Source organism: Ziziphus jujuba, chromosome 12 (assembly GCF_031755915.1).
Source record: "Ziziphus jujuba cultivar Dongzao chromosome 12, ASM3175591v1".
NCBI lineage: Eukaryota > Viridiplantae > Streptophyta > Magnoliopsida > Rosales > Rhamnaceae > Ziziphus > Ziziphus jujuba.
The window spans coordinates 19,606,778-19,631,016 of record NC_083390.1 but is presented as its reverse complement, the minus strand read 5'-3'; the positions used below and the strand labels follow the sequence as shown (position 1 = coordinate 19,631,016).

Sequence of the window (24,239 nt, the reverse complement as noted above, 5' to 3'; positions counted from 1 at the left end):
AATATATGATCGAACAAAATATCTATATAAGTAATTCTTGAATTTTCTCCATTTGTCACAACAATCTTTTAAAGTTACCTTCCTAAAAACTATCATCTTTACCCGTATATTGCTGCAAAATTAAAAAATATATATTTAGTAACATTGATTGACAAGTAAATGCGGTAAGTTAGAAATGCAAGTAAAATGCATACAAGCTAGAAATGCAAAAAAGGAATTATAAAATCTTCATCAATCAAATATGAATCATAATAAACAATATTGCATTCCGTACCTTTATAGATGCCCATAGGTTATCTTTTAACCTATCTGACACATCTCTCCAACTAGGTATATTAATTGGTATTGTGCTCCTAGCCAACAAGCCCTCCAAATTGTTTAGTCGAACGGCTTCAGAGTTAATAGCAACTCCAACCTCATTATATTGAGGTTCCAAGCTTTTGTTTCCCGCCAAATACTTCCTAAGGCCTTTTATCGTTGTAGCCCCTTGTTTTCTACGCCTTGGGGATAATGTATTCGGTCTTTCCATATTACTGGATGGTGATCCAGTGCCATCCCCATCCGAGAGGACATGTTCATTAAAAAGATCCATAATTCTACATACAAAAAACATAAACACAAATTAATATTACTAACAACATGAACATAGGGTGTAGTATAATTAATAAACCATTAATAACAATAATAAACGATAAATTCATGTAATTTATTTACCAAGTGATGCAGTAATAGTATCTTCTCTTAAGATCTATCCCCTTTAACAGTCATTAACATTTTCAAACACAAAAGGCAAACTAAATCACTAATGGATTCTGAAACGTACAAACGACGTCGTTTTAAGACCCGCAACGATACCGTTGACATTTCCCACGCAATTTATAATGGCTATATCTTGAATTTAAACATATAAACACATCATACAAATATTAGCATATCATTTTGCTTTACATACAATCGAACCCCACTCAATAAATATAGCTATTTTTCAAAAAAAAATTTAGCTAACCCATTGTCGACGACAAGACATGATTTTGACAACATAAAACCCCACCAAAATAACAGTAACGAACAAAAATTTTTAAAAAAAAAAAGAAAAAAGCAAACCAGCAAATAGAATATTTTTTTAAGCAACACATACACCACCGAACCCCAAAACGGATGAAAAACAGCACATCTTTACAAATCCAGCAATCAAGAGGAACTTCAAGCCACCACAGCAGGCGACGGTGACGGCACGGCAGAAACCCAGCAACCCAATCCCGGCGACGAGACGGCAAAAATCCTAGCCACCCAACCCCACGACGGCGAAGTACACGACCCACCCAACCCGGCCACGGCAAAAGGATGAAGTGCTTCCAACCCAACCACTGGCAAGAAGAAGAAGCAGAGGAAGAAGGAACTTTGAAATTTAGGAAAGAAACCCACAAAATCCTTCAAACCCTTGAAAGAAACATGAATGCCTAACGAGAGAGTGATCCTTCAAAATCTTCTCATTCTTCCTAGATTGCTTTTAACACTCAAGTATCCATATTTGGGGTTAAATGTTGAAAAGAAAGCCCATCGAAAAATGTGCCATTTTATTTTTAATATTTCCTGAATATTGGGGAATAAAAATGGTTATTAAGAACATTTTAGGGGCAAATAAAAATATTTAAAGACACAAACAAAAGAAAAAATCAAAATACAAAAGAAAAAAAAAGAAATTAGAACGGGTGACTCATAAAGAAGAAACTGCATCGCCTATCAAAAATTAAAAAGCATATAAATTTTAAGTGTTTTGAAAGTTTAAATAGAAAATAAAGTATACTTGAAAGAAAATCAGATTGATTAAAAAAAAAAAAAAACTTATTTATGTTGTTTAAATATTTTCACTGGTGATTTGATGCTAAAAAAAATCAGATTGATTGGGAAAAAAAAAATTTGCTAACAAGCGACGTGGAAATATGATTATGCGTCGCCTATTAAAAATATGTAAAAAAAAAATTAATTTTTGTTGTTTAAATATTTTTACTAATGATTTGATGCTGAAAGAAAATCAGATTGATTAATCAAAAAGGGAACAAAAAAAAAAAACAAAATAAATTGCTAACAAGTGACGCGTAACTATGGTTATGCATCGCCTGTTACCATGCTTTTGTACCAAAAAAAAAAAGTTCAATTAATAAGTTGCTTAAATATTTTCACTGGATATTTAATGTTGAAAAGAAAATCAAATTGATTTAAGAAAAAAACCAAACAAAAAAAAATATTTGCTAACAGGCGACGCGGAAATATTATTCTGTGTCGTCTATTACCAATAATTAAAAATAAAAAAAAAACCACTCATTTATGTTGTTTAAATATTTTCACTGTTGATTTGATACTGAAAGAAAATCAGATTGATTAAACAAAAAAAGCACAAAAAATGTTCAGTTAATAAATTGCTTAAATATTTACACTGGATATTTGATGTTGAAAGAAAATCAGATTTATTGAAAAAAAAATATTTGCTAACAGGCGACGCGGGAATATTATTATACGTCGCCTATTACCAATATTTAAAAAAAAAAAAACACTCATTTATGTTGTTTAAATATTTTCAGCTGAAAGAAAATAAGATTGATTAAACAAAAACAGCACCCAAAAAAAAATAAAATTTGTTAACAAGCGATGTGTAGCTATGGTTATGCGTCACCTGTTATCATGCTTTTGTATCAAAAAAAAAAATTCAGTTAATAAGTTGCTTAAATATTTTCATAGGATATTTGATGTTGTAAAGAAAATCAGATTGATTTAAAAAAAAAACCAAAAAAAAAAAATTTGCTAACAGTCGACGTTGGAAATATGATTATGCGTAACCTATTAAAAACATATAAAAAAAATTTTGTTGTTTAAATATTTTCACTGATGATTTGATATTAAAAGAAAATCAGATTGATTAATCAAAAAGAGCACCAAAGAAAAAAAAATTGCTAACAAGAGACGCATAACTCTATGGTTATGCATCGCTTGTTACCATGCTTTTGTAAATAAAAAAAAACAAAAATGTTTAGTAAATAGGTTGCTTAAATATTTTCACTGGATATTTGATGTTGAAAGAAAATCAGATTGATTGAAAAAAATATATATTTGTTAACAGGCGACGCGGGAATATTATTATACGTCGCCTATTACCAATATTTAAAAAAAAAAAACAAAAAAAAAACACTCATTTATGTTATTTAAATATTTTCAGCTGAAAAAAAATAAGATTGATTAAACAAAAAAAACACCAAAACAAATATTGTTAACAAGTGATGCGTAGCTATGGTTATGAGTCGCCTGTTACCATGCTCTTGTACTAAAAAAAAAAGTTCATTTAATAAGTTGCTTCAATATTTTCATAGGATATTTGATGTTGTAAAGAAAATTAGATTGATTTAAAAAAAAAATTGCTAACAGGCGACGCGAAAATATGATTATGCGTCACCTATTAAAAATATGTAAAAAAAAAAATAATTTTTGTTGTTTAAATATTTTCACTGGTAATTTGATGCTGAAAGAAAATCAGATTAATTAATCAAAAAGAACACCAAAAAAAAAAAACAAAATAAATTGCTAACAAGCAACGCATAACTATGATTATGAGTCGCGTGTTACCATGCTTTTGTAAAAAACAAAAAAAAAAAAAAAGAAGTTCAGTTAATAAATTGCTTATATATTTTCACATGATATTTCATGTTCTAAAGAAAATCAAATTGATTTTAAAAAAAAAACAAAAAAAAAACATTTGTTAACAGGTGATGCGGAAATATGATTATGCGTCGCCTATTAAAAAAATTAAAAAAAAACTAATTTATGTTATTTAAATATTTTTACTGGTGATTTGATGGTGAAAGAAAATCAGATTGAGTAAAAAAAAAGAGCACCCAAAAAAAAAAGTTTTGGTAACAAGCGACGCATAACTATGTAAAAAAAAAAAAAGTTCAGTTAATAAGTTGCTTAAATATTTTCACTGGATTTTGATGTTGAAAGAAAATCAGATTGATTGAAAAAAAAAACCAAAAAAAAAAAATATATATATATATATATATATTTGCTAACAGACGACGTGGAAATATTATTATATGTCCCCTATTGTCCTTTCGAAAGGGTCGCCTTAAATTATCTGGCAACCCATGTATCATTTAATGCGTCGCTTATTATTTCAAAAAAAGAAACAAATGTAATCTATTATTTTATTTGAGTTCAAATAAACTATCATTGATAGCCAAAAACATGAAAGTTCAACTCGTTGAACATACTTACGTTGAGCAATTGGACTATGGGTCCTTGCTTGAGATCAATTTACAATTGTTATATACTATTCGTGAAATGTGTTTTTGTGTTTGTGTATACACATATATGTGAATAATTGAACAGAGCATTGATAAAACTGTTTTATGTTTTTAGATCAATTGAATTGATGTTCATTGGAATGCTATATAAATATTTGTAGTTGTAATTTAAAAAAAAAAACTAAAATTAAAAAATAAATTTTAAATACTATTGGATAAGGCGACCCTTTTATATGTAACTGTGTCGCCTGTTTATTTTAATGAGTCGCTAGTTCATCTAGTTTTTTAAACAAAAAATTACAATTTTAGAGTTATTGCCAAAAGTTTAAGAAGGAAATAAACAATACTTGGAGAAACTATCGGCGATGGATTTGGCATGGTGAGTCATGTGCTGATGGTATTGGACCATCTTCTCATTTTGGGAATATTAATGTAGAATATAATGAAAATAATAGTGGTAGTAAGGAAGACATGGCTTTCAATAACTTAGAAATAACCCGTGCTGCATTAGAAACTTTTGATAATGATCCTAATGAATTTGCTACCTTATTGGAGGATGCAAAGAAACCTTTGTACCCAAGTTGTACCAAATTTACCAAGTTGTTGGTTTTGGTTAAATTGTACAACTTAAAGGTAAGATATAGATATTCTGATAAGAGTTTTGATGTACTGTTGCAATTTTTATCTGAGATGTTACCAAATGACAATGTGTACATCCATGTACAATGTTAAGAAGACTTTGAGTGCTTTGGGAATGGAGTACATCAAAATTCATGCATGTCCTAAAAGTTGTATTTTGTTTAGGAAGGAATATGTGGACTTTAATGAATGTCTTAAATGTGGATTTGCTAGATGGAAAATTGATAAGAATGGAGTTGTTAGCAATATTCCAAATAAAGTTTTATGGTACTTTCCTATTATTCCGCGTTTTAAACGAATGTTTCGTAATGTTGAAACGGCTAAGAATTTGACATGGCATACCAATGGGAGAAATGTTAACACAGGGGAAATGCAACACCCTGAGGATTCTCCATCTTGGAAGTTAGTTGTTCGTTTATGGCCAAACTTTGCATCCGAAGATAGGAATTTGAGACTTGGGACCACGGCCAACAGAGTTAATCCACATAATATGTTGAGTAGTAGGTATAGTTGTTGGCCTGTGATGACGGTCGTGTATAATCTTCCTCCTTGGTTGTGTATGAAGCAGAAATTTATAATGTTAAGTCTTCTAATTTCTGGACCGAAGCAACCCGGAAATCAAATTGATGTATACATGGAGTCGTTAGTTGAAGACCTGTAGTGGTTGTGGAATGAGGGTGTTACATTCTTTGATGCTTACCGTCAAGAGAAATTCACTTTGAAAGCAATGTTGCTATGGACAATAAATGATTTCTTAGCTTATTATAACTTGTTTGGTCATGCGGTGAAGGGATATTATGCTTGTCCAATTTGCAGTGAAAATACTTTTGCTACAAGGCTAAAGCATGGAAAAAAATGAGTTTTACCGGGCATAGAATATTTCTTCCTTCAAATCATCACTATAGAAGGCAAAAGAAGGCTTTCAATGGATTTCAAGAATTTGGAGTGCCTCCAAAACCATTGACTGGAGAAGAAATCTTAGATAAGCTTAATGTAATGAGTTTTGGTAACTCAAACGAGAGGAAAAGGACTGTTGATTCTGAAGAATGTTGGAAGAGGAAGTCCATTTTTTTTGAATTGGAATATTGGAAATTTCTCCATGTGCGACATAATTTAGATGTCATGCATATTGAGAAAAATGTTTGTGAGAGTATATATAGTACATTGCTCAATATTCCTGATAAGACGAAGGACGGAGTTAATGCTCGATTAGATTTATAAGAAATGGGTTTGCGGAAAGACTTGGCTCCTAAGCCGCAAGGAAATCAAACTTTCCTACCACCGGTTTGCTATACATTATCAAAGCATGAGAAGAAATTGTTTTGTAAGTGTTCAGCGGACTTAAAGGTTCCAGATGGTTATTCTTCAAACTTTAGGAATCTTGTTTTAATGGAGGATTTAAAGATGGTAGGATTGAAATCTCATGATTGTCATACATTGATGCAACAACTCTTGCCTCTTGCAATTCGTGCAATCCTTCGTAAACATGTGAGACATGCAATTGTAAGACTTTGTTTTTTCTTCAATGCAATTTGCAAGAAGTCTATCATTGTTGCTGAATTGGACAAAATTCAAAATTATCTTGTTACAACTTTGTACCTTCTAGAGAAATTCTTTCCACCATCATTTTTTGATGTAATGGTTCATCTAACTGTACATTTGGTTCGAGAGGTAAAATTATGTGGACCAATACATTTTAGGTGGATGTACCCGTTTAAGAGGTACATGAAAGTATTGAAAAGTTATGTTCGAAATAACAATTGCCAGAAGGTTGTATTGCTGAGGGTTACATATGTGAAGAAGTGATTCAGTTTTTTAGTGAATTTCAGAGAGGGTTAGATGCAGTTGGAAACCCAATTGGTAGATATCAAAAGTTAAATGATAAGAATGATGTTGGTACCCCCATTAAAGGTGGAAAAAATCAATCAATTGATCAACAACTTTAGGAGCAAGTCCATAGATGCGTACTTTCGAATACACCAAAAGTGGAACTGTATGTCAGGTGCGTATGTACATGTTAATGTATAAATTAGTTGATATTTTTAATATATATATATATATATATCAACATGTATAATTTAGTTGATATTTTGAATATATTAATGTGCATCAATAAGTTGATATGTTGGATATTTTTTTTTAATTACAACAACTTTTATTTATTTTAGTATTCATTTTGAACTCTTGAAGTCAAGCAAAAAAAATCGAGAAAAAAAAAGCAAAATGTTTTCCAGACGAACACAAACGTACATTTATGTACTAGTTACGTGAAGAGATATGGGAAAGTTAAATATTCAATATATAACATCATTGTTTTAGCTTTAACTTTTCATTTTTTTTTCAATTGACTAGATTGCACAGGAGCGAAGTCAACCTAATCACACAGTTTCTGAAACATTAAGATGGTTAGCCCATGGTCTGCAATGGGTGGTAACAAACATGAAGGATATGTCATTAGAGAGGTTAGATTCAACACTTTAAATATGGATAATAAAAGGGTCACCCAGAATAGTGGTGTCAAAGTTATTGCCAAAAGTGAGCATTTTGCTAGTGCTAAGGATAATAACCCAATTTTAGTTGAGATGGCATACTATGGCATCATAAGAGAGATTTGGGACGTCGATTACACTATGTTTCAAATTCCAATGTTCAAGTGTGATTGGGTTGACAGCAGTGGTGTGAAAGTTGATGAGATGGGGTTTACATGTGTTAACTTTAGTAAAATTGGATATAAATCTGACCCATTCATCATGGCTTCACAAGCTCAACAAATATTTTATGTTGAATATCAACTTGATTCGAGATGGTCTGTTATTTTAACTCCACCGCGACATTTTACTTTTGTTGAAGAAGATGTTCTTGGCGATACTATGATGGCTCACAATCCATTTGCCATAGAATTGCCAAGTGTTGATGAAAATGATCATGAGGATAAATGTGAGAGTGACTATGTTCGTAATGACTGTGAGTAGATATAGATAAACAATATTTTCTAAATAAATTGGTACGTATATTTATTAACTTATGTTTTAAGTAATATTAGTTTATTCATTAATTTTTTTTTTATATGTTTTCCACTTTTAATTAGGAGAAATGTGCCACGCCAAATCTTAATAAGGTAATATTCATTAAATTTTCATTTACCAAATTACAAATTTATTAATGATTAAGTTTTTATTAATTTATTTTGCATAAGTGTTAATAAATTTTTTTATTTTTCCATATGTAGTATCAGGGTGTAATATCGTCAACACGAGGATGTCAACTTCCATCTCAATAAGTATGCATATGTAAAAATATATCAATGAGATGATATTTAATTATATTGATAATTGTTTTGTTATGAACAAGTATTTATTTTAAATTTTTGTATTCTAATTATTTTGGATGAAACTAGTTTGGATTTTTTTTGTATTTTAATTACTTTTATATTTTAAATATTTTAATAAATTTTTAAAATTAAAAAAAAAACTAAATTTAAAAAAAAAAAAAAAAGAAATGGCAACGCATTAAAATATTAACAAGTTGCCTAAAATATATAATGACATATAGTAAGATAATTTTGGCGACTCATAAATTTTGCGATTCTATACAAAATATCGCTAAAAGAATTTTTTTTCCATTTTAGCGACATAAATATCTAGCGACACTTAACGAAAACGTCGCTAATAAATTTTTAACGTCTTTTTCGTAAAGTGTCGCTAAATGTATGAGTCACTTTAAGTTAATTGTTGAATGTGTCGCTAAATGAGAAACTATGTTGCTAAAAATATAAAAATATGTGACTCTTATAATTTGTTGCTAAACCATGGATGCGTCGCTAAATGGGAGACACTAAAAAAGAGTCGCTAAAAATATATGGGTCGCTAATAAGGAGACTCACATAATTCGTCGCTAAAACATCAAGCGTCGCTAAATAGGTGACAAAATAATGCGTCGCTAAAAATACATGAGTCACTATTCTAAATCAATGTTTAGCGACTTAAATATTTAGCGACGTTTTATGAACAAGTCGCTAAAACATTTTTAGCGACAATTTATTAAAGTGTCGCTATGTTATGCGTCGCTATAAGTTCATTGTTATATGCTTCGCTAAACATTAACTTTGCGTTGCTAAAAAGTGTGAATAATCGACTGTTATTATATTTCGCTTGTTGTGTTAGGTATGTAGCGACAGGAGATTTGGCGACTTCGTCGAATGCATTGCTATTTATTTAGTGCGACGCAGTACTTGCGTCGTGTATCAGCTCGATTATAGTAGTGAAGACTAGCTAGCAAGACTTTATGGGTTAATATGTTTGTAGATTGGTTTTCCTGCCAAATGTCACGTTTCGTGCAAAAGGGAAGAAATCTTTTAAGTTTAGCCAGAAGGTTCTACACTTTCCATGACTAATGTAGATAGGAATCTCTCTAGAATAATCATTATAAATATCTAGTAGAATACTCTAAAACCTCATTTAGATGTAAGCCATGTGTAGATATCTAGAACATTGTATTCTTGTAATACGTACGTGCCAAGCCTTCTATATAAAAGGTTGGACTTTCATTTGTAACATATCCAAGTATTCTCCACATTCTCTCAAGCTTTCCTATTTCCTACTCTATTATCTTTAGCTTCCGCATTGTGTTGGTTTGTGGACAAGGCTTACTTAGTAAAGGAGGTGCTAAGTGCCGCATGGGAGTGTTGAAAAAGTTAGGCCGATGACAAAAAGCTAGCTAAGCCAACCAAATAAAAAGGCAAAGGCTAATACAAAAATCTATAAAGATCTGTTATTGATCTTCAATTTGATTACATTTTCTCCAATTCAATACAAGAGTTTTCAATATTCTCATGTCTCAATTAAATGTCTCAAAAGAATGAATATCCTATAATGAGACTTCCACATCTACAAGATTAAAAATCTTTTTTTATTTAATTTTATAAAACATGTTTATGTTGAATTTACAAAATAGAAGAGATATTGATATATTTTTATTTAGATAAGTGTAAGCTATTGGTAAACTAATTGCACGAGGAAGTCAAGGGCTCAAAGACGACAGCTTCCATTCATAAAGTGCTGGCCAAGGTTTTCAACAAATTTTAAAAATTTCACAAATCCTACAAGTAGAGATCATGTAATATTGTTGCCTATAATAGGAGATGCCCACAACAGGAAAGTAATTAACCCATACCTTATATTTGGAATATGGAATCCACAAAGAAAAAAAAAAAAAAAAAAAAAAAAAAAAAAAAAAAAAAGAGGCAAGAGAAAAAAAAAATGCTCACATCTATCAATGGTTAAAAAAAAATTAAAAAAAAAAAGAAAAGAAAAAGGTTCTTCTTCTTCGATTATAATTATTTAATATAATTATAGAAGATTATTTATAGCTATTAAATAATTATATATATATTTTATTATTTTTATTTAAAAAATGATTTTGAAATAAAATTTTACGTTTAAAGAAACTTTACAATATAACAAATTCTTAAATCCTTAAGTATATGGTCACTTTGGCAATATTTATATTTTTTTTAACCACATAGCATAACAATATATTAAGACATAAATATTAAAAAAAAAATTTTATTAATGATTGTCTTTTTTTAATATGACAAAAGAAAATTAACAATAAACAAAACCATTAAACGTGGTTTAAACTCCAAAAATAGTTACAACATTGGTTCAAGGATAAATACATAAGTAGCACTTTTACATATTGACTATTATAGAAGATTTTCAAGCAGATTCACCTAAAAAGAGCAAATGAATCTGGTCTACATAAATGCCATTATCAGAGTCCCAGAATCACAATTTGCAGAACTCTCAAAACCACTAATGGATTAAATACAGGCCGAAACATTTATAGCTTTTCTTCTACATTTGATTTATCAGGAAAATGTCGGACAATTTTTTATTTTTTATCCCTCAAATTTTCTCAAATTTTTAGTTAATCCGAATAAAAGATATAAATAAATGGATGAAGCATGGACAAGGCCATCTCCGTAGAACCCAATGGGCCTTTCTTTCTTCTTCTTTTTTTTTTTTTTTCTCCTCCTGAGGAAAGGGATGCGAGTGAATGATTTTATCAGCGTCACTAGGGTTTTTTCTTTCATCTTTTTTTTTTATTATTATTATTTTTTAATTAAGCCCTCTAGGGTTCTATTTGAATAGTTTGTAACCAATAAGAACATATAAAATATTTTAAAAATAAAAAGAAAAAAGAAAGGAGAAGATGATGGGCAAACTTTTTATTTTAAGGGTGAGAGAGAGGAGTATAACAAATTGATTGTGAAATCTTCCCCAAAAAAAAAAAAAAAAAAATCATCAAATTTAATCCTTCTTAAAACTAGATTGCCTAGATTGCTTGGAAAATAATGTTTAGCAGGAAAGATTGCCAAGAAGAAAGAAATCAATAATAGCATAAGGGTGAAGAAAAAATATATATATTTTAATATATAGGTTATACTAATATTTCATGCCCAAAAACTTTTTTTTATTTTTAGAATAAAAACTAAAATTATAGTATAAAATAGATCAAGAGATTTGAGTTTGCCAAAGCTACCGTACAACCATGTGTCAAGTACTTATCACTCTAAAAAATAAAAAAAAATAAAAAATAAAAAAAAAGCTGTCACGTAAAAGTGTTAATGGAACAGTGGTCCTTGTTGGGCCAATCTCTGTCTTACCAACCTAGATTCGAGCCCAGTTGTGGACCCAAAAAATAAGAAAATGTTGATCGACCAATATATTGTTTCTTTGGGGATTCTGCAAGTGAATCATAGCTCTGTATGAGGACCATATTTGTTTTTCTTTATGGTATCAAAACTTGGCACAGCCAACCACAAATATCCGGAGACTTTAACAGAATTCAAAGCTTTGGGAGATACATATATATATATATATATTATGTTTACCGAAAGCATAAAATGCAGATGATGGAAATGCAGTTGCACCATATTCTAACACCTTAGGATTGATTTTCTATCAGAGACTCATCTACTATTAAAGATCTCAACTCTTGTTGAAATGCAGAAATCTTGTCTGCTTCAACAGCCATTACTAACCCCATTGGCTGGTAGTTCCTTAGCTACAAAAGCGATTAAAAAAATATATATATATCAGTATTTGCAAAGGCTATGAACCAAATAACTAGAACAAATGTACGTGGAATTTCTGAAAAAGCAGTTCTCAGAAGAGCTACTATAATTAAAAGAATAAATTTCATATCCATAGTTCTCAGATGAAAAATAAAATAAGATAAAACAATTGTGAAGCATTACTGCAGTGAATACTGTTTCATCAGGATAATATTACGAAGTAAACCCCTTATGCATATATAATGGAACTTTAAAACTGATACTCCTAAAATTTTCAAGCAAGAAAAAAAAAAAAAAAAAAAAATGATGGAGGAGAGGTGACTTGCTGGAGGAGAGGTGACTTGCTGACATTTATAAGCATTCATACCCATTGAATCCCAGAAAGTTCCCAGCAAAATTTTTATACCTCTACTTGATAATTTGTCATTAAAAACATGAAACATATACAAAACAAAATAGTGAGAAGGAGAGGAGAGTTTTTAGGCCGAAAATGTTCTTGATAAAAATTCTACTTAGAACTTATTGTCCAAACAATCCTATTTTATGAATTTTGAATATTGGTGTGTGCAAGTGGGAACAATTTCCTTTTTATTTTAACCATCTGTTTATTCTTTACATCAGTTCTTTTCTTAACCATCACCACTGACCCAGGAAACAGCAGAAAATATCTCAAGAGTTCTAAAATTTTCCTCTCATCTCAATGCGTAAAGCAACATAGAAAAACAGAGTAGCATAACGATTTTTTTATTCAATTAGACAGAATCCAAATATAAATCATGCAACTGACAGGACTACTACTTACCTCATGGTTAACCTGCTGAGTTTGCAAAGGAAAATCGAAGGACCACAAGCTTAACTGAAATGCATTAAGTAAACAATTAGCAAATAAGATGACCCAAAAATAGACAATTAATAAATAAATAAGATGTCACATATATTACATATATATTATAAGGATCAAGACCTTGTGAAAAATTTCATCTTCTGGCTTTGTATATATTGTTGCCTCATCGTAGTCACTTTTATGCCTCTTTTTCTCATTTAAGTTTTTGCGCTGTAATTTTTGCACCAAAAAACAGATGATAAATGATAACAATAATAACAACAACAATGGATTAAGAGATTGCTGAAGTCTTTCAAGCCTAGTCTAGATCATAAATTCTAACAAACGTACAAAATGCGTGAAGGATGGTAAGAGAGTACCTTGTAAATTTTACTGACAACGATATAAAACTTAAAGCGGAAGGAATTCCGAAGCTCCTCTGTGGGCTTCAGGACAAAACAACAAAATGTAATAAGTACAGGTGGTTGTTTTCAGCAAGTGAAGAAAAAAAATATACCTATAAGCTCACCCATATCATCTTATTCTCATCTAACCTCATCTTCTGTAGCCCAGGAGACTTCTTTAAAGAGACCATCATAAATAGGTGGGAAGAGCTGGGGAGGCAGATTCATCACACGCTGAGAGACCAAGAGACCAACACTATGTGCTTTCTCTCCCAAAAGTGATCTCAACTTATCTATAACATCCTTCTCCTTACAAACTCTAAGAAGATATTCCTTGAGCTCCTGGATGCATTTATTATCCTGGTACAGACACAAATCCAAAACCTTTTATCAGTCCAACGAATTCAATTCCCATCCAACCATTATCGCTTAAGAACATGATACTAATGAGCTAGCACACGCTGTAAAACCCGCAAGTGTACAACTTCAAAATATAATCAAGGATGGAAAACAGAGGTATGACCATTCATGAACTGCTTGGGGGAGAGGAAATTGGGATTAATTAATAAACAAACCAAATCAAATAAAAGGAAACAATGGAGGGAATTAGGGAATGACAATCTTTGTTGAGTTAATTCTGAGTTGAGTTCGGTTTCACTAGTCCCTTTTCGTTTTACTGGTGGCAGCATATTTTTCCCATCCAATGTTGCTGAAATTGAAACCGGGCTAGCTATTTAGCCAACACCGTAACAATGGCTACACAAACATTGAAAGAAAGACATTGCAGCATGATTTCTCAGAATTTGAAGGGCAAGTTGCTTACCTTGTACCTGCCCAAGTTAAGGGCAGAAACAACAGAGAAAATCCCATTATCTTCGTCATCCTCTAGTTTAACAACAGAACCTACCGTGGTCTGCCCCAGTATCAAATCCACAAAACCACTCAAATCCCATGATTTATTGTCAAGGTAGGTCTGAAGCAACGTCTTTATTCCATGAAAATCCTCAGGTTTTGGATCAAAGAACAAAAAATCTGCTCGTACTTCACCCTTCTCGAAAATAAAAAATAAAAATATTCAAACTTTAACATTGAATTTCTCAAAGCCAAACAAAATCATAAAAACCCACTACAGAAAATCAAAAAAAATAATGCAAATTTCTGCTCACATTGGACTGTTCCTCATCAGAAGAATCAGAAGACTCGGCCTGTTGTTGGAATTTGACATCCATAGTGTTGTCGTGGAAATTGGAGCGACGCCTTTGGCGGTTGAACATGTTATTGGTATTTGTGAGCGAAGCAATTAGACGAGCAAATGACGAAAAAGTCAGCGGCTGATAGGTTGGGCGGCGCCTTATAGGCCTCCGTGCCATCTTCGTAAAATCTCTGCAATTTCCGCCGGAGAAGGAAGGAAATAAAGCAATGGAAGCGGTGGGAAAAACCTAGACCTAAAATCGTTTAAAACGGTACGTTTTGGTCCTGTCTTTGAAAACCTGATTTAAAAATACGCACCGTTTCAATTTACGCCTGTGTAAATAGAATAATGTAATGCAAGTTTTTGCACTTGTAGGAAAATATTAATGCGGTATTTTTTTTTTTCTATTTTTTTTATAATATTATCAACTTAATTTGTAACATATCACCGGTTTTTTTTTTTTTAGTGTTTTAGTAATTATTTATTCATATTAACCATATATGATAAAAATATAGATGTTAGAAAATTTATTTTATTGTCTGGGTAAGCTCAATGTAATGTTCAAATATAATAATGGTACACGACACTCTCATTCCTTCAATTTATTTGTCCAAAAAATTAAAAAAAAATCACCTTCTGATGTCATGTATCATCTATTAACATTATATTATTGAAGTAAATCACATTATGTTAATAATGGTTGTTTGTGTCAATAATCAATATGTTAACATTTTTTGTATTTAATTTAATTTAATAATTTTTTAAATATAATCATCTATCCCTTTCAACTTCAAATGCCAAATCAAATAATTATCAATACCTGAGTTATAAAAAAGTTTAAAAATTGTTATGAAATTATCATAAATGTATTAGAATGCTCACCATATTTCAGTTATTATCTATAACTACTACAACTACTTGTAATTATCTTTTTGTTTCTCAATATTAACATTTGTAAATAATTTTTGTTTCCAACATTACTTCTACTTGTAATTGTCTTTTTTTCCAACATTACTTGTAGTTATCTAAATCATATTCAATGATTCAATCGTTCTATATCATGTAGTATAAAATAATAACAGAAGTAATAAATGTAATATAAAATGATACAAGAACCATAATAGTTTGGATATTTTAATTTTTTCTAATATATTATGCATGTTATTATGGACATATATTTTTTTGGCAACACTAAAATTATCATTCATGAAAAAGCTATCACTAACAAATTCAGTTTAGAATTGATTTAATTAAGATATTAATAGAGTCTTTATTGATTTACAATTGATTTAATTAAGATTTTGATAGAGTTTTTATTTAATTCGATTGGTTTATTAGAATATTAATAGAGTCTCTATTTAAATGCATACTACTACGGCATAGATGGATAAAAAATTATTATAAGAGATTGGTTTTTTAGCTAGTTAAAAACCATAATGGAATTTTTAAAAAGTTGTGATACATTTAATATGAACATAGAGGTTCCATTTAGTGTTTTGACCGAGGCTTTGCAGAGACAAAATAATACTGATGATAAATATGTTATTTAATTATCCAAACTTTTTTTTTTATTAATTTTAATTATCCAAACATATCCATAAAAAAGAAAAAAATTGAAGTTTTTTTGTTACATCAAAATGCCTGTAAATTTTGCCATTGAATGTTTTTTTTTTATTGGAAGGATGTAATTCATTCTTATATGCCTAGTTTAGAATTATCTACATAATTAATACATATATTTGAAAAAAAAAACCTTGTTAAGTTCTAATAATAAAGCATATCAAATTGTACACTTGTCAATGCATTATTAATATATTATTATTACTTAATATGTTTATATAATTTAAATATAAATAAATAATTTTATATAGATAATTGAATAATAATAAAAAAAAACCAAATAGGAATTACTATACAATCATTCAATAAACATTTTATTATTTTTAATATTGTTGAGAAAAATTTTAAAATAACACATAAATAAATACGACAAAAAAGATTAGCTTTAATAATTAAATATTTTTATTTGTATTATGAATATACGAGTTCGAATTATAAAAAAAAAATTTAAATAAATTATAATCTAGATAAATTATTAAAAAAATACATAAATAAATACAATTTTTTCACGCTTGGAAAATGAACGATAAATAGTTACTATTAATAAATAGAACGTTAAAAATAAAAAAAATAAATAAATAAATAAAAGGAAATGCTTTTATAAATGGAAGCAAAGTAAAAATTTTACAATTGGATTCCGAATCTGACGTGGCAAATGGAATTTAATTCTGCGACAGAATAAAAAATGATTCGGGAATTGCGAGTGTGTGGCAACTTCTCACATGCGAATTATTTTTTTGTCCTTATAAAAGCTTTTCTTCAAATTCGGCCTACCATTTTCCCAACCACCAAACTCACCCACCAACCAATCTTGTCACTTTATACACACGCAGTGCCATCCTTATACACCTCCAATTTTTCCTCACCGTCCGTTTAAAAGAAAAAGAGAAAAGAAACATTTTGCTAATTGCTATTTTGTTTTGTTTTTATCGCCTGTCCGCTGTCTCAATTTCCATACAGAGATCGGCTCCTGTACGATGTGGTCCCAACTGATGGTTAACGATCATACCGTATATCCATAGTGGGACCTACAAGAGTTCATCTGATGGCAGTTTCGTAATAACGATCAAAACCGGAGGTCAAATTGATTAAGTCAACGCCATAAATTTCATTCCCGAGACATCGTGTTGATTTTCCATACCCTTTTTCCTCGTTTCGGTTTTGTTTTTTTTCCCCATTTTCTTTCACCTATCGCCTTTTATTTTCTCTCCGTAGAAAGTGAGAGAAAATTTTTATTGAGCTTAAAAAAAAATAAAAAAAAAAGAAGCAAAATTATGGAGGAAAAGCATGTAGCTTTCGAATCGAACACCAACGAGGAGCAAGAAAACAACAACAACAACAATCCCACAATCGCTCACGGGAACAGTAACGGAAGCAGTGGTGGTGGTGACCATGGATGGCAGAAGGTGACGTATGCAAAGCGTCAGAGGAAAATCAAACCCTCTGCGACTTCATCAGATTCCGTTTCGAATCGCAATAAACTTGTCGGAAATGGTGCCGTCGACGGCGCAGATAACGTTTTCCGATCGCTGGAACAGCAATCTGAGGACCGACGCCGGAGAATTCTCGAAGCTCAGAGGACCGCCGCCGCCAATGACGTCGCTTCCGCTGTTAGTGCTGCGGTCAGATCGAAGCACCGGTCGGATTATGATGACGACGAGGATAGCGAGACGGAAGCCGTTGTAGAGAATGGGAAGGTCGAGGAGGAGAAGAAGGTGAAACAGAAGAAGCCGAAGAAACCTAAGGTTACGGTGGCTGAGGCGGCGGCGAAGATCGATGCGAACGATCTCTCGGCCTTTCTCGTTGATATATCGGTCAGTTAAACTGCAATTTTGCTTCTTAATCTGCTTTGATCTGTTAATTTTTTCCAGAGGAATTCAATTTCATTTTCTCTTTTCATTTTTTTTTATTTTATTAATTATTATTATTATTTTTTAAAATTTGTTATGGATAGACATCGTACGAATCGCAACAAGATATACAGCTGATGCGGTTCGCCGATTATTTCGGCCGAGCATTCTCGGCGGTGAGCGCTGCTCAGTTTCCTTGGGTGAAGATGTTTAGGGAGTCATCAGTGGCCAAGATTGCGGATGTGAGTTGGAGATTTTTTTATTTATTTATTTTTGAATTTGATAATTACAGAATGGATTTTTATTTATTTTTTCTTTTTTCAACTGAAAACGAAACGATAACTTTGGATTTATCAAATAAGTCAAGCACAATGTTTTTGACTTGCCCAAAAAAATTTAAAACTTTACGATATGTGAATTAGAATTTTTGCTGTCTTTCTGAATATCCCTGAAATTCACTTTTATACGATAGAAATGAGAGTTTACATTATCATCATTTGCTTATCGGTTTTCATTGCTTTAATTCCGTTTTTCATTTCGTCATTAAAGCCTATCATAGATATGAATTTTGATACTTTGAAAGTAAAGAACTACTGCTACCAATTTTTTGTTTTTGGAGCTGGGTGGGCTTTTCTCTGGTTCAATCTTAATTTGGTATGGTATTTGTGCTTCGAAGTTCCTTGACATTGTTTTGGGTATCGTAATCCTTATGATAAGCCTTCATTCCAATAAAATTTCTTTAATAGAAAGTGATTCAATACAGAAATTCCTTTTGTGACTTTTGAGGTAGGCATGCATGGCTTAGAATGCTATGCCCTGATGTTGCATGGGTAAGCAAGAGTGTAGGTGCATATATTAAAAGTACATTGTTTTGGAACAGTTATTCCGGGCAGGGATGTGGCATTCTGCTATTGTTACTCCTAGATGGTTCATTTTTTGATACTTATATTCCTGTCTTGTCTATCTTTGAATGTACAGTGCAAATTTGGTGCTTATTCCATCTCCGCATATTGCACAGGGGCAGGAATGTGGCATTCTGATATTGTTACTCTTAGATGATTCGTTTTTTGATACTTCTATTCCTGTCTTGTCTATCTTTGAATGGCTGGTGCCAATTTGGTGTTTATTCGATCTACATATATAATATATTGCTCATGATGACTATGGGTCCTTGGTTATGATTATATTCTTTGTAATTTTGGTAACCTAACCAGTGTGTATTCTTTCCACAGATCCCTCTGTCCCATATATCTGATGCTGTTTATAAGACTGCAGTTGACTGGGTCAACCGGCACTCCCTTGAGGCACTTGTATCTTTTGTATTATGGTGTTTAGAAAGCATACTCACTGACCTTTCAAGCCAGCAAGCTAGTGCCAAAGGCTCTAAAAAGGGTGTACAACATGTGTCATCAAAATCTCAGGTAATTATGAAATGCAACATGCTTTTCTTTGAAAAGAATCAGATTAAACACTTTCACATTGTCTGTCCATTTTAAGGTTGTTTGTGCATTATTTTAATACAAAATACTCTTGACTAAAAAGGAGAAAAAAAAAAAATTCAATCATTAACAAATTCAATGTAAGATTTTGGAAAATATTCAAACATGTCAAATCTTAAAGTAAGAAAAAATTGTTATTTGATGGATTGCTTCTGTTTTTTGCTTCATAGAGTAATCAATTTTAGTATGTATGTTTTCCTTTTTCTTCTACAAATCAGGAGTTAGTTACCTTCTATTCCCTTGTTATGTTAAAATCCATTATATCAAAATATGATTTTTACTTTCTAGTTCACTACATAGCCTTATGTAATTTGGGTTTTTTATGTGGTCTCTTTATCCATGTAGCATATATACGAGATTTTTACTGCGTTGTATTCTGGATTCAGAATGCTAAAGTCGACTGCCATGTTTTGAAATCCTTGTTTTCTTCTAACGAGGCTTGGCTGTTGAACTTTTCTGCAGTTTTTATTTTTTAATGTTTGTTTAAAACTTTCCTGTAACCTTGATTTGCTTAGTAGATGCTAGAACTGTTCTAGTCTGATGTTAAATTGACTTTTCTGGGAATACAGGTTGCAATGTTTGTTGTAATAGCAATGGTGTTGCGAAGAAAACCTGATGTCTTAGCTCATTTAGTGCCAACATTGAGAGAAGATTCAAAGTATCAAGGACAAGATAAGCTTCCAGTTATTGTGTGGATGGTAGTTCAGGTGAGTGATTAACAAGATATTATCAAAGCTATTAGGGGACCCTTATTCAGGACAAAGATAGACACAAGTTACGTTTCGTTTCGTCCCCCTCATTATACTTTTTTTAACTCAGTTATAAACTTTTTTTCTGTAGGCCTCTCAGGGAGATTTGGCTGTAGGATTGTATGCATGGTCACGCAATCTCTTGCCTTTGGTCAGTGGTAAAGGTAGCAATCCTCAGTCCAGAGATCTGGTTTTACAGCTAGTTGAGAGGTAATAAAGCATAGCCAGTTAATTTATATTCACATATGTATTGATGCGTTGAACTCTTCAAACTGTATGAAACGCTTCTTATTTGGTTGCAGGATTTTGTCAGCCCCAAAAGCGCGCACCATTTTGGTAAATGGTGCTGTCAGGAAGGGGGAGCGTTTGGTGCCACCACCTGCATTTGAGACACTAGTTCGAGCCACCTTCCCCGCATCTTCAGCCAGAGTAAAGGTGCATTTGCAGTATATGTTTATAAAAGTATGACATATTTATTTATTTTCTTTCTTATAAAAATATGTTGCTTCATATAGGCTACAGAGAGGTTTGAGGTCGTATATCCCACCCTAAAAGAGGTGGCTCTGGCTGGCTCCCTAGGAAGCAAAGCAATGAAACAAGTTTCACAGCAGATACTAAGTTTTGCTATTAAAGCAGCTGGTGAAAGTATGCCACCTTCAGTTCTCTTTCATTTAATATTGTATTTTCTTGTCTGTGAATCAGGAAAATTATATGTTTTAAATTTGGAGCTTGATTATGTAGCTGTTTCTTACAGGCATTCCTGAGTTAGCCAATGAAGCATCTGAAATTTTTATTTGGTGCTTGACCCAAAATGCTGATTGTTACAAGCAGTGGGTGAGCTACTATAATGCCTGCACGTCGCATTTCTTCAACATTTTCTTGTGTCATTTTGTCTATATGGTAACACCATGTGATATTATAGCCTGTGCTTATTCCTCATTTGTTCCTATGTCAAAATGTGAGCAGGACAAGATTTATCAGAACAACCTAGAAGCAAGTGTATCTGTTCTGAAGAAGCTTACTGAGCAATGGAAAGACCTATCAGGAAAACTGACCCCTGTTGATCCCTTGAGGGAAACATTGAAGAGTTTTAGGCACAAGGTACCCCTCTCTTTTGTTTTGATATTCTCTACATACTGTCGCTCCTGAGATATGATAAATATAAAGTACCATCAAACTATTGGCCTATATCCTACATATGCAACCTATGACAGAATCATTTGTCTTAATAATCTAATCGAACCCGATGATATATCTATTTATCTTGAAAACTTCATTTGATTTAAGTGCTTTGGTGAATTTTATATTCTATTGAATGGAACTCTTGCCTCTGTAGAATGAGAGGGCATTAGCTGGTGGGGCTGATTCTGCTGCTGCTGCTCAACAAGCACTCCTCAAGGATGCAGACAAGTATTGCAAAGGGCTATTGGGAAAGGTATCGCGTGGAAATGGGTGCTTGAAAAGCATGGCTTTTGTTATCGTTGCTCTGGGTGTTGGTGCTGCTGTCTTGTCGCCAAACATGGAGTCTTGGGATTTTAAGAAACTGTCTGTGGCGTTCAGTACTCTGAAGTCATTTTGAAGCAGTGATTTTAACCATATATATTAGGAGAGACACCAGTGAGCGTTGCAAGGTATCGGTTTGTTTCTCTTGCAGTTTCTAGCAGGGGCAGAGTTAGAACCTATTTTGCCCCCTCTAATAAGGTTTGGCAGAGAGAACGAGAAGTTGTTTTATACCTTCCCCCCCCCCCCCCCCCCCCCCTTAAATTTTAGTGCTTAATCCAGCTTGAAGGTTTTCATTACGTTTCGAGCCGTTTAGGACTTTTTTTTAAAATTTTTTAATTGTTTCTGTACTTTTTGATCTCTTTTCGAAGTCCCTTAAGTTATTCACCTTCACATCTACACTACCCGGTAAAACATAAAAGAGATCGATACAATTGTAGTTGTGGGATTAGTATTTAAATCCAAAAGGAATGTTATGATAATTGGTGTTATTTTATTTTTTGTTTAATTAATTAACATTTTTTTTTTCGTTTTTGTCTTTTTGCATTATTTTGGGCCTTTTGGTTTGACTAGGTATTTAAATATATAGTTAGTTTTGCCATGGTAGGTTGGCATGCTGTATTTGTAGAAATCATGCATTTCGCCATGAGAGAAGCTGCAGTACATTTAATGTTCACACCTCATGTGCCCTAGAGAGAGGGTGTTTACATCTGCCTACAGAACCTTTTTTAAATTTCATCGGTTGTGGTGAGATGTAAAACGCTTCCATAAAATAAGCGGATTAGCCCATTATAATAAAATTGGTATTTAAATAAATAATATTTATATATAATATGGTTTTTGGTACTTTGGAAGCCTATTGATTCAGTTGTTATTGGAAACTTCAATAAGAACTAGGTAAACCCTTTTTTTTTTTTTTTTTCCAATGGTTATTTTCTATTTCCGCCCTTCTTTTTTTTTTTTGGGTCTGGATCTCTAAATTAATGAGAATAACTTCGCAAAATAAAAAATAAAAAAATCAATAAAAATATAGAACAGGTAATAAATTCATCACTCACGTAGTTTCAGCCGCGATACAAAGATGGTGTATATAATTTTTTTTTTCTTTTTTCCCTCCTTTTTGGCTTCGAGATAATAATTACAAATAAAAAAATAAAAAATTATACGGTGATAATTGATTGAATTCTTTTGTCATTTACATGCACTAAATGCTAAAATAGTACTTAATATATACCAGCAGAACCACTGTGGGAAAGGCAAAATTTGCATTTCTTTGGAGGCACTTGGAGTAGGAAGCCTTGTATTATTTATTTATTTATTTATTTTTCAGCTTTTCATGAATAATCTTCAGGTTTGGCAAATGGGAACTTCAAAAATGCATTTTTAATCTGTGAAGGATCTTCTGGCTTAGACCAAGGATACTTCATGGATGGATCACGTGGGAATTTCCTGAAGTTCAGAAATGGTGCCCAAAGCAATACACTGCACAAAAGGGACACAAAAAAATAATTCAATGATTTTCACATTTACCCTACAAAACTACTAAATTGAAATTTCTCAAAGTATATTTTCAATTTCTAATTTTAAAACTAAAAGTTCAAACTTTAATGTAATTGATTTATGATAATACACTATACTAATCGATTCAATTCTAATAAATTAGCAAAAAACAAAAATATTGTAGGAATTTATAAGAAACCCAAGAAAGAAATGGCACTAACCCTGGAAAGAATAGGAAGACAAACATGAATTGAAAATACATCTCCAACAGATTCCTCTTGTACCATCTTATTCGCAGCCAGTTCATGACAATTGGCTACAAGGTGAACACAGTATGCTTGATCAAATTTCACAATCATGAGTTCAGAAATTTCTCCCCAAAAAAAAAAAAAAAAAAAAAAAAAAAAAAAAAAAAAAAAAAATGAGAATAAAAATCAACTTACAGGCACAACTAGGAAGTAAAAGAAAGCAACAATTCCTAATTGTATCAAAACCCATGTCAAATCTGCCTCATAATTAACCCCGGTAACAGCAAATGCAGGCTGCTCAACCTGACAAATAACAATTCCCTTTAAACTTCATCACCCACAAAAACACATTACCAGAATTCTAAAAATGATAGACTGATTAAAAAAAAAAAAAACACTGCCTTCTTACAGTTGCCAAAACTGTTCCAACATGAATTGCCAAACTTGCTTTCTTTACGTGGAAATACTCCAATGGATTCTGAATGACATGTTCCAATTTCTGCAACAAAATGGGTTTTGGAAATTAACATTTCAATTATTATATACAGCAAAAAAAAAAAAAAGGGGAAAAAAAGAAAGAATCAAAAAGTGAAAAATAAAAATAGAATAAAAAAAAAAGTTTACCTTTTTGCTGTGATTGGTAATATTGCAGTCCCTGTGTTTAGAAGTAATAAAGAGAGAAGCCCTTTGAATAGGACGAGATAGAGAAGGCAGAGCCTTGGGGATTTGAAAGCTAATTGAGCAGCTCATTGTAGAGCTTTTCGGTGTGTGTTTTTTCTTATCTTTATGGGTTCAGATTCATGGCAGAAAATGTGAGGACTTTTCTTGGAGATGAAAAGTTC

The 24,239-nt window shown here is 31.7% G+C and overlaps 3 protein-coding genes across 3 annotated transcripts; 1 reads left to right on the top strand and 2 right to left on the bottom strand.

Moving 5' to 3' along the window:
• Window positions 1-11,689: 11,689 nt before the first annotated feature.
• LOC107429327 (protein BCCIP homolog) lies at window positions 11,690-14,695 on the bottom strand. Its single transcript, XM_016039996.4, has 7 exons — window positions 14,406-14,695; window positions 14,063-14,287; window positions 13,390-13,599; window positions 13,216-13,281; window positions 12,977-13,066; window positions 12,815-12,868; window positions 11,690-12,002 (listed from the first exon to the last, which is right to left on the bottom strand). The coding sequence occupies exons 1-7, from the start codon at window positions 14,607-14,609 to the stop codon at window positions 11,883-11,885; spliced, it is 969 nt and encodes a 322-aa protein (XP_015895482.3). The 5' UTR covers window positions 14,610-14,695; the 3' UTR covers window positions 11,690-11,882.
• Window positions 14,696-17,188: 2,493 nt separating this feature from the next.
• On the top strand, window positions 17,189-22,131 carry LOC107429292 (uncharacterized). The gene is made up of 10 exons (XM_016039952.4): window positions 17,189-17,865; window positions 18,006-18,143; window positions 19,134-19,322; window positions 19,970-20,107; window positions 20,241-20,359; window positions 20,452-20,584; window positions 20,665-20,794; window positions 20,904-20,983; window positions 21,116-21,250; window positions 21,486-22,131. Exons 1-10 carry the CDS (start codon window positions 17,326-17,328, stop codon window positions 21,726-21,728), a joined length of 1,845 nt encoding a protein of 614 aa, XP_015895438.3. The 5' UTR covers window positions 17,189-17,325; the 3' UTR covers window positions 21,729-22,131.
• LOC107429293 (NAD(P)H-quinone oxidoreductase subunit L, chloroplastic) lies at window positions 21,885-24,227 on the bottom strand. The gene is made up of 5 exons (XM_048462787.2): window positions 24,022-24,227; window positions 23,807-23,896; window positions 23,593-23,700; window positions 23,371-23,465; window positions 21,885-23,131 (listed from the first exon to the last, which is right to left on the bottom strand). Exons 1-5 carry the CDS (start codon window positions 24,145-24,147, stop codon window positions 22,984-22,986), a joined length of 567 nt encoding a protein of 188 aa, XP_048318744.2. The 5' UTR covers window positions 24,148-24,227; the 3' UTR covers window positions 21,885-22,983.
• Between the last annotated feature and the right edge of the window lie 12 nt (window positions 24,228-24,239).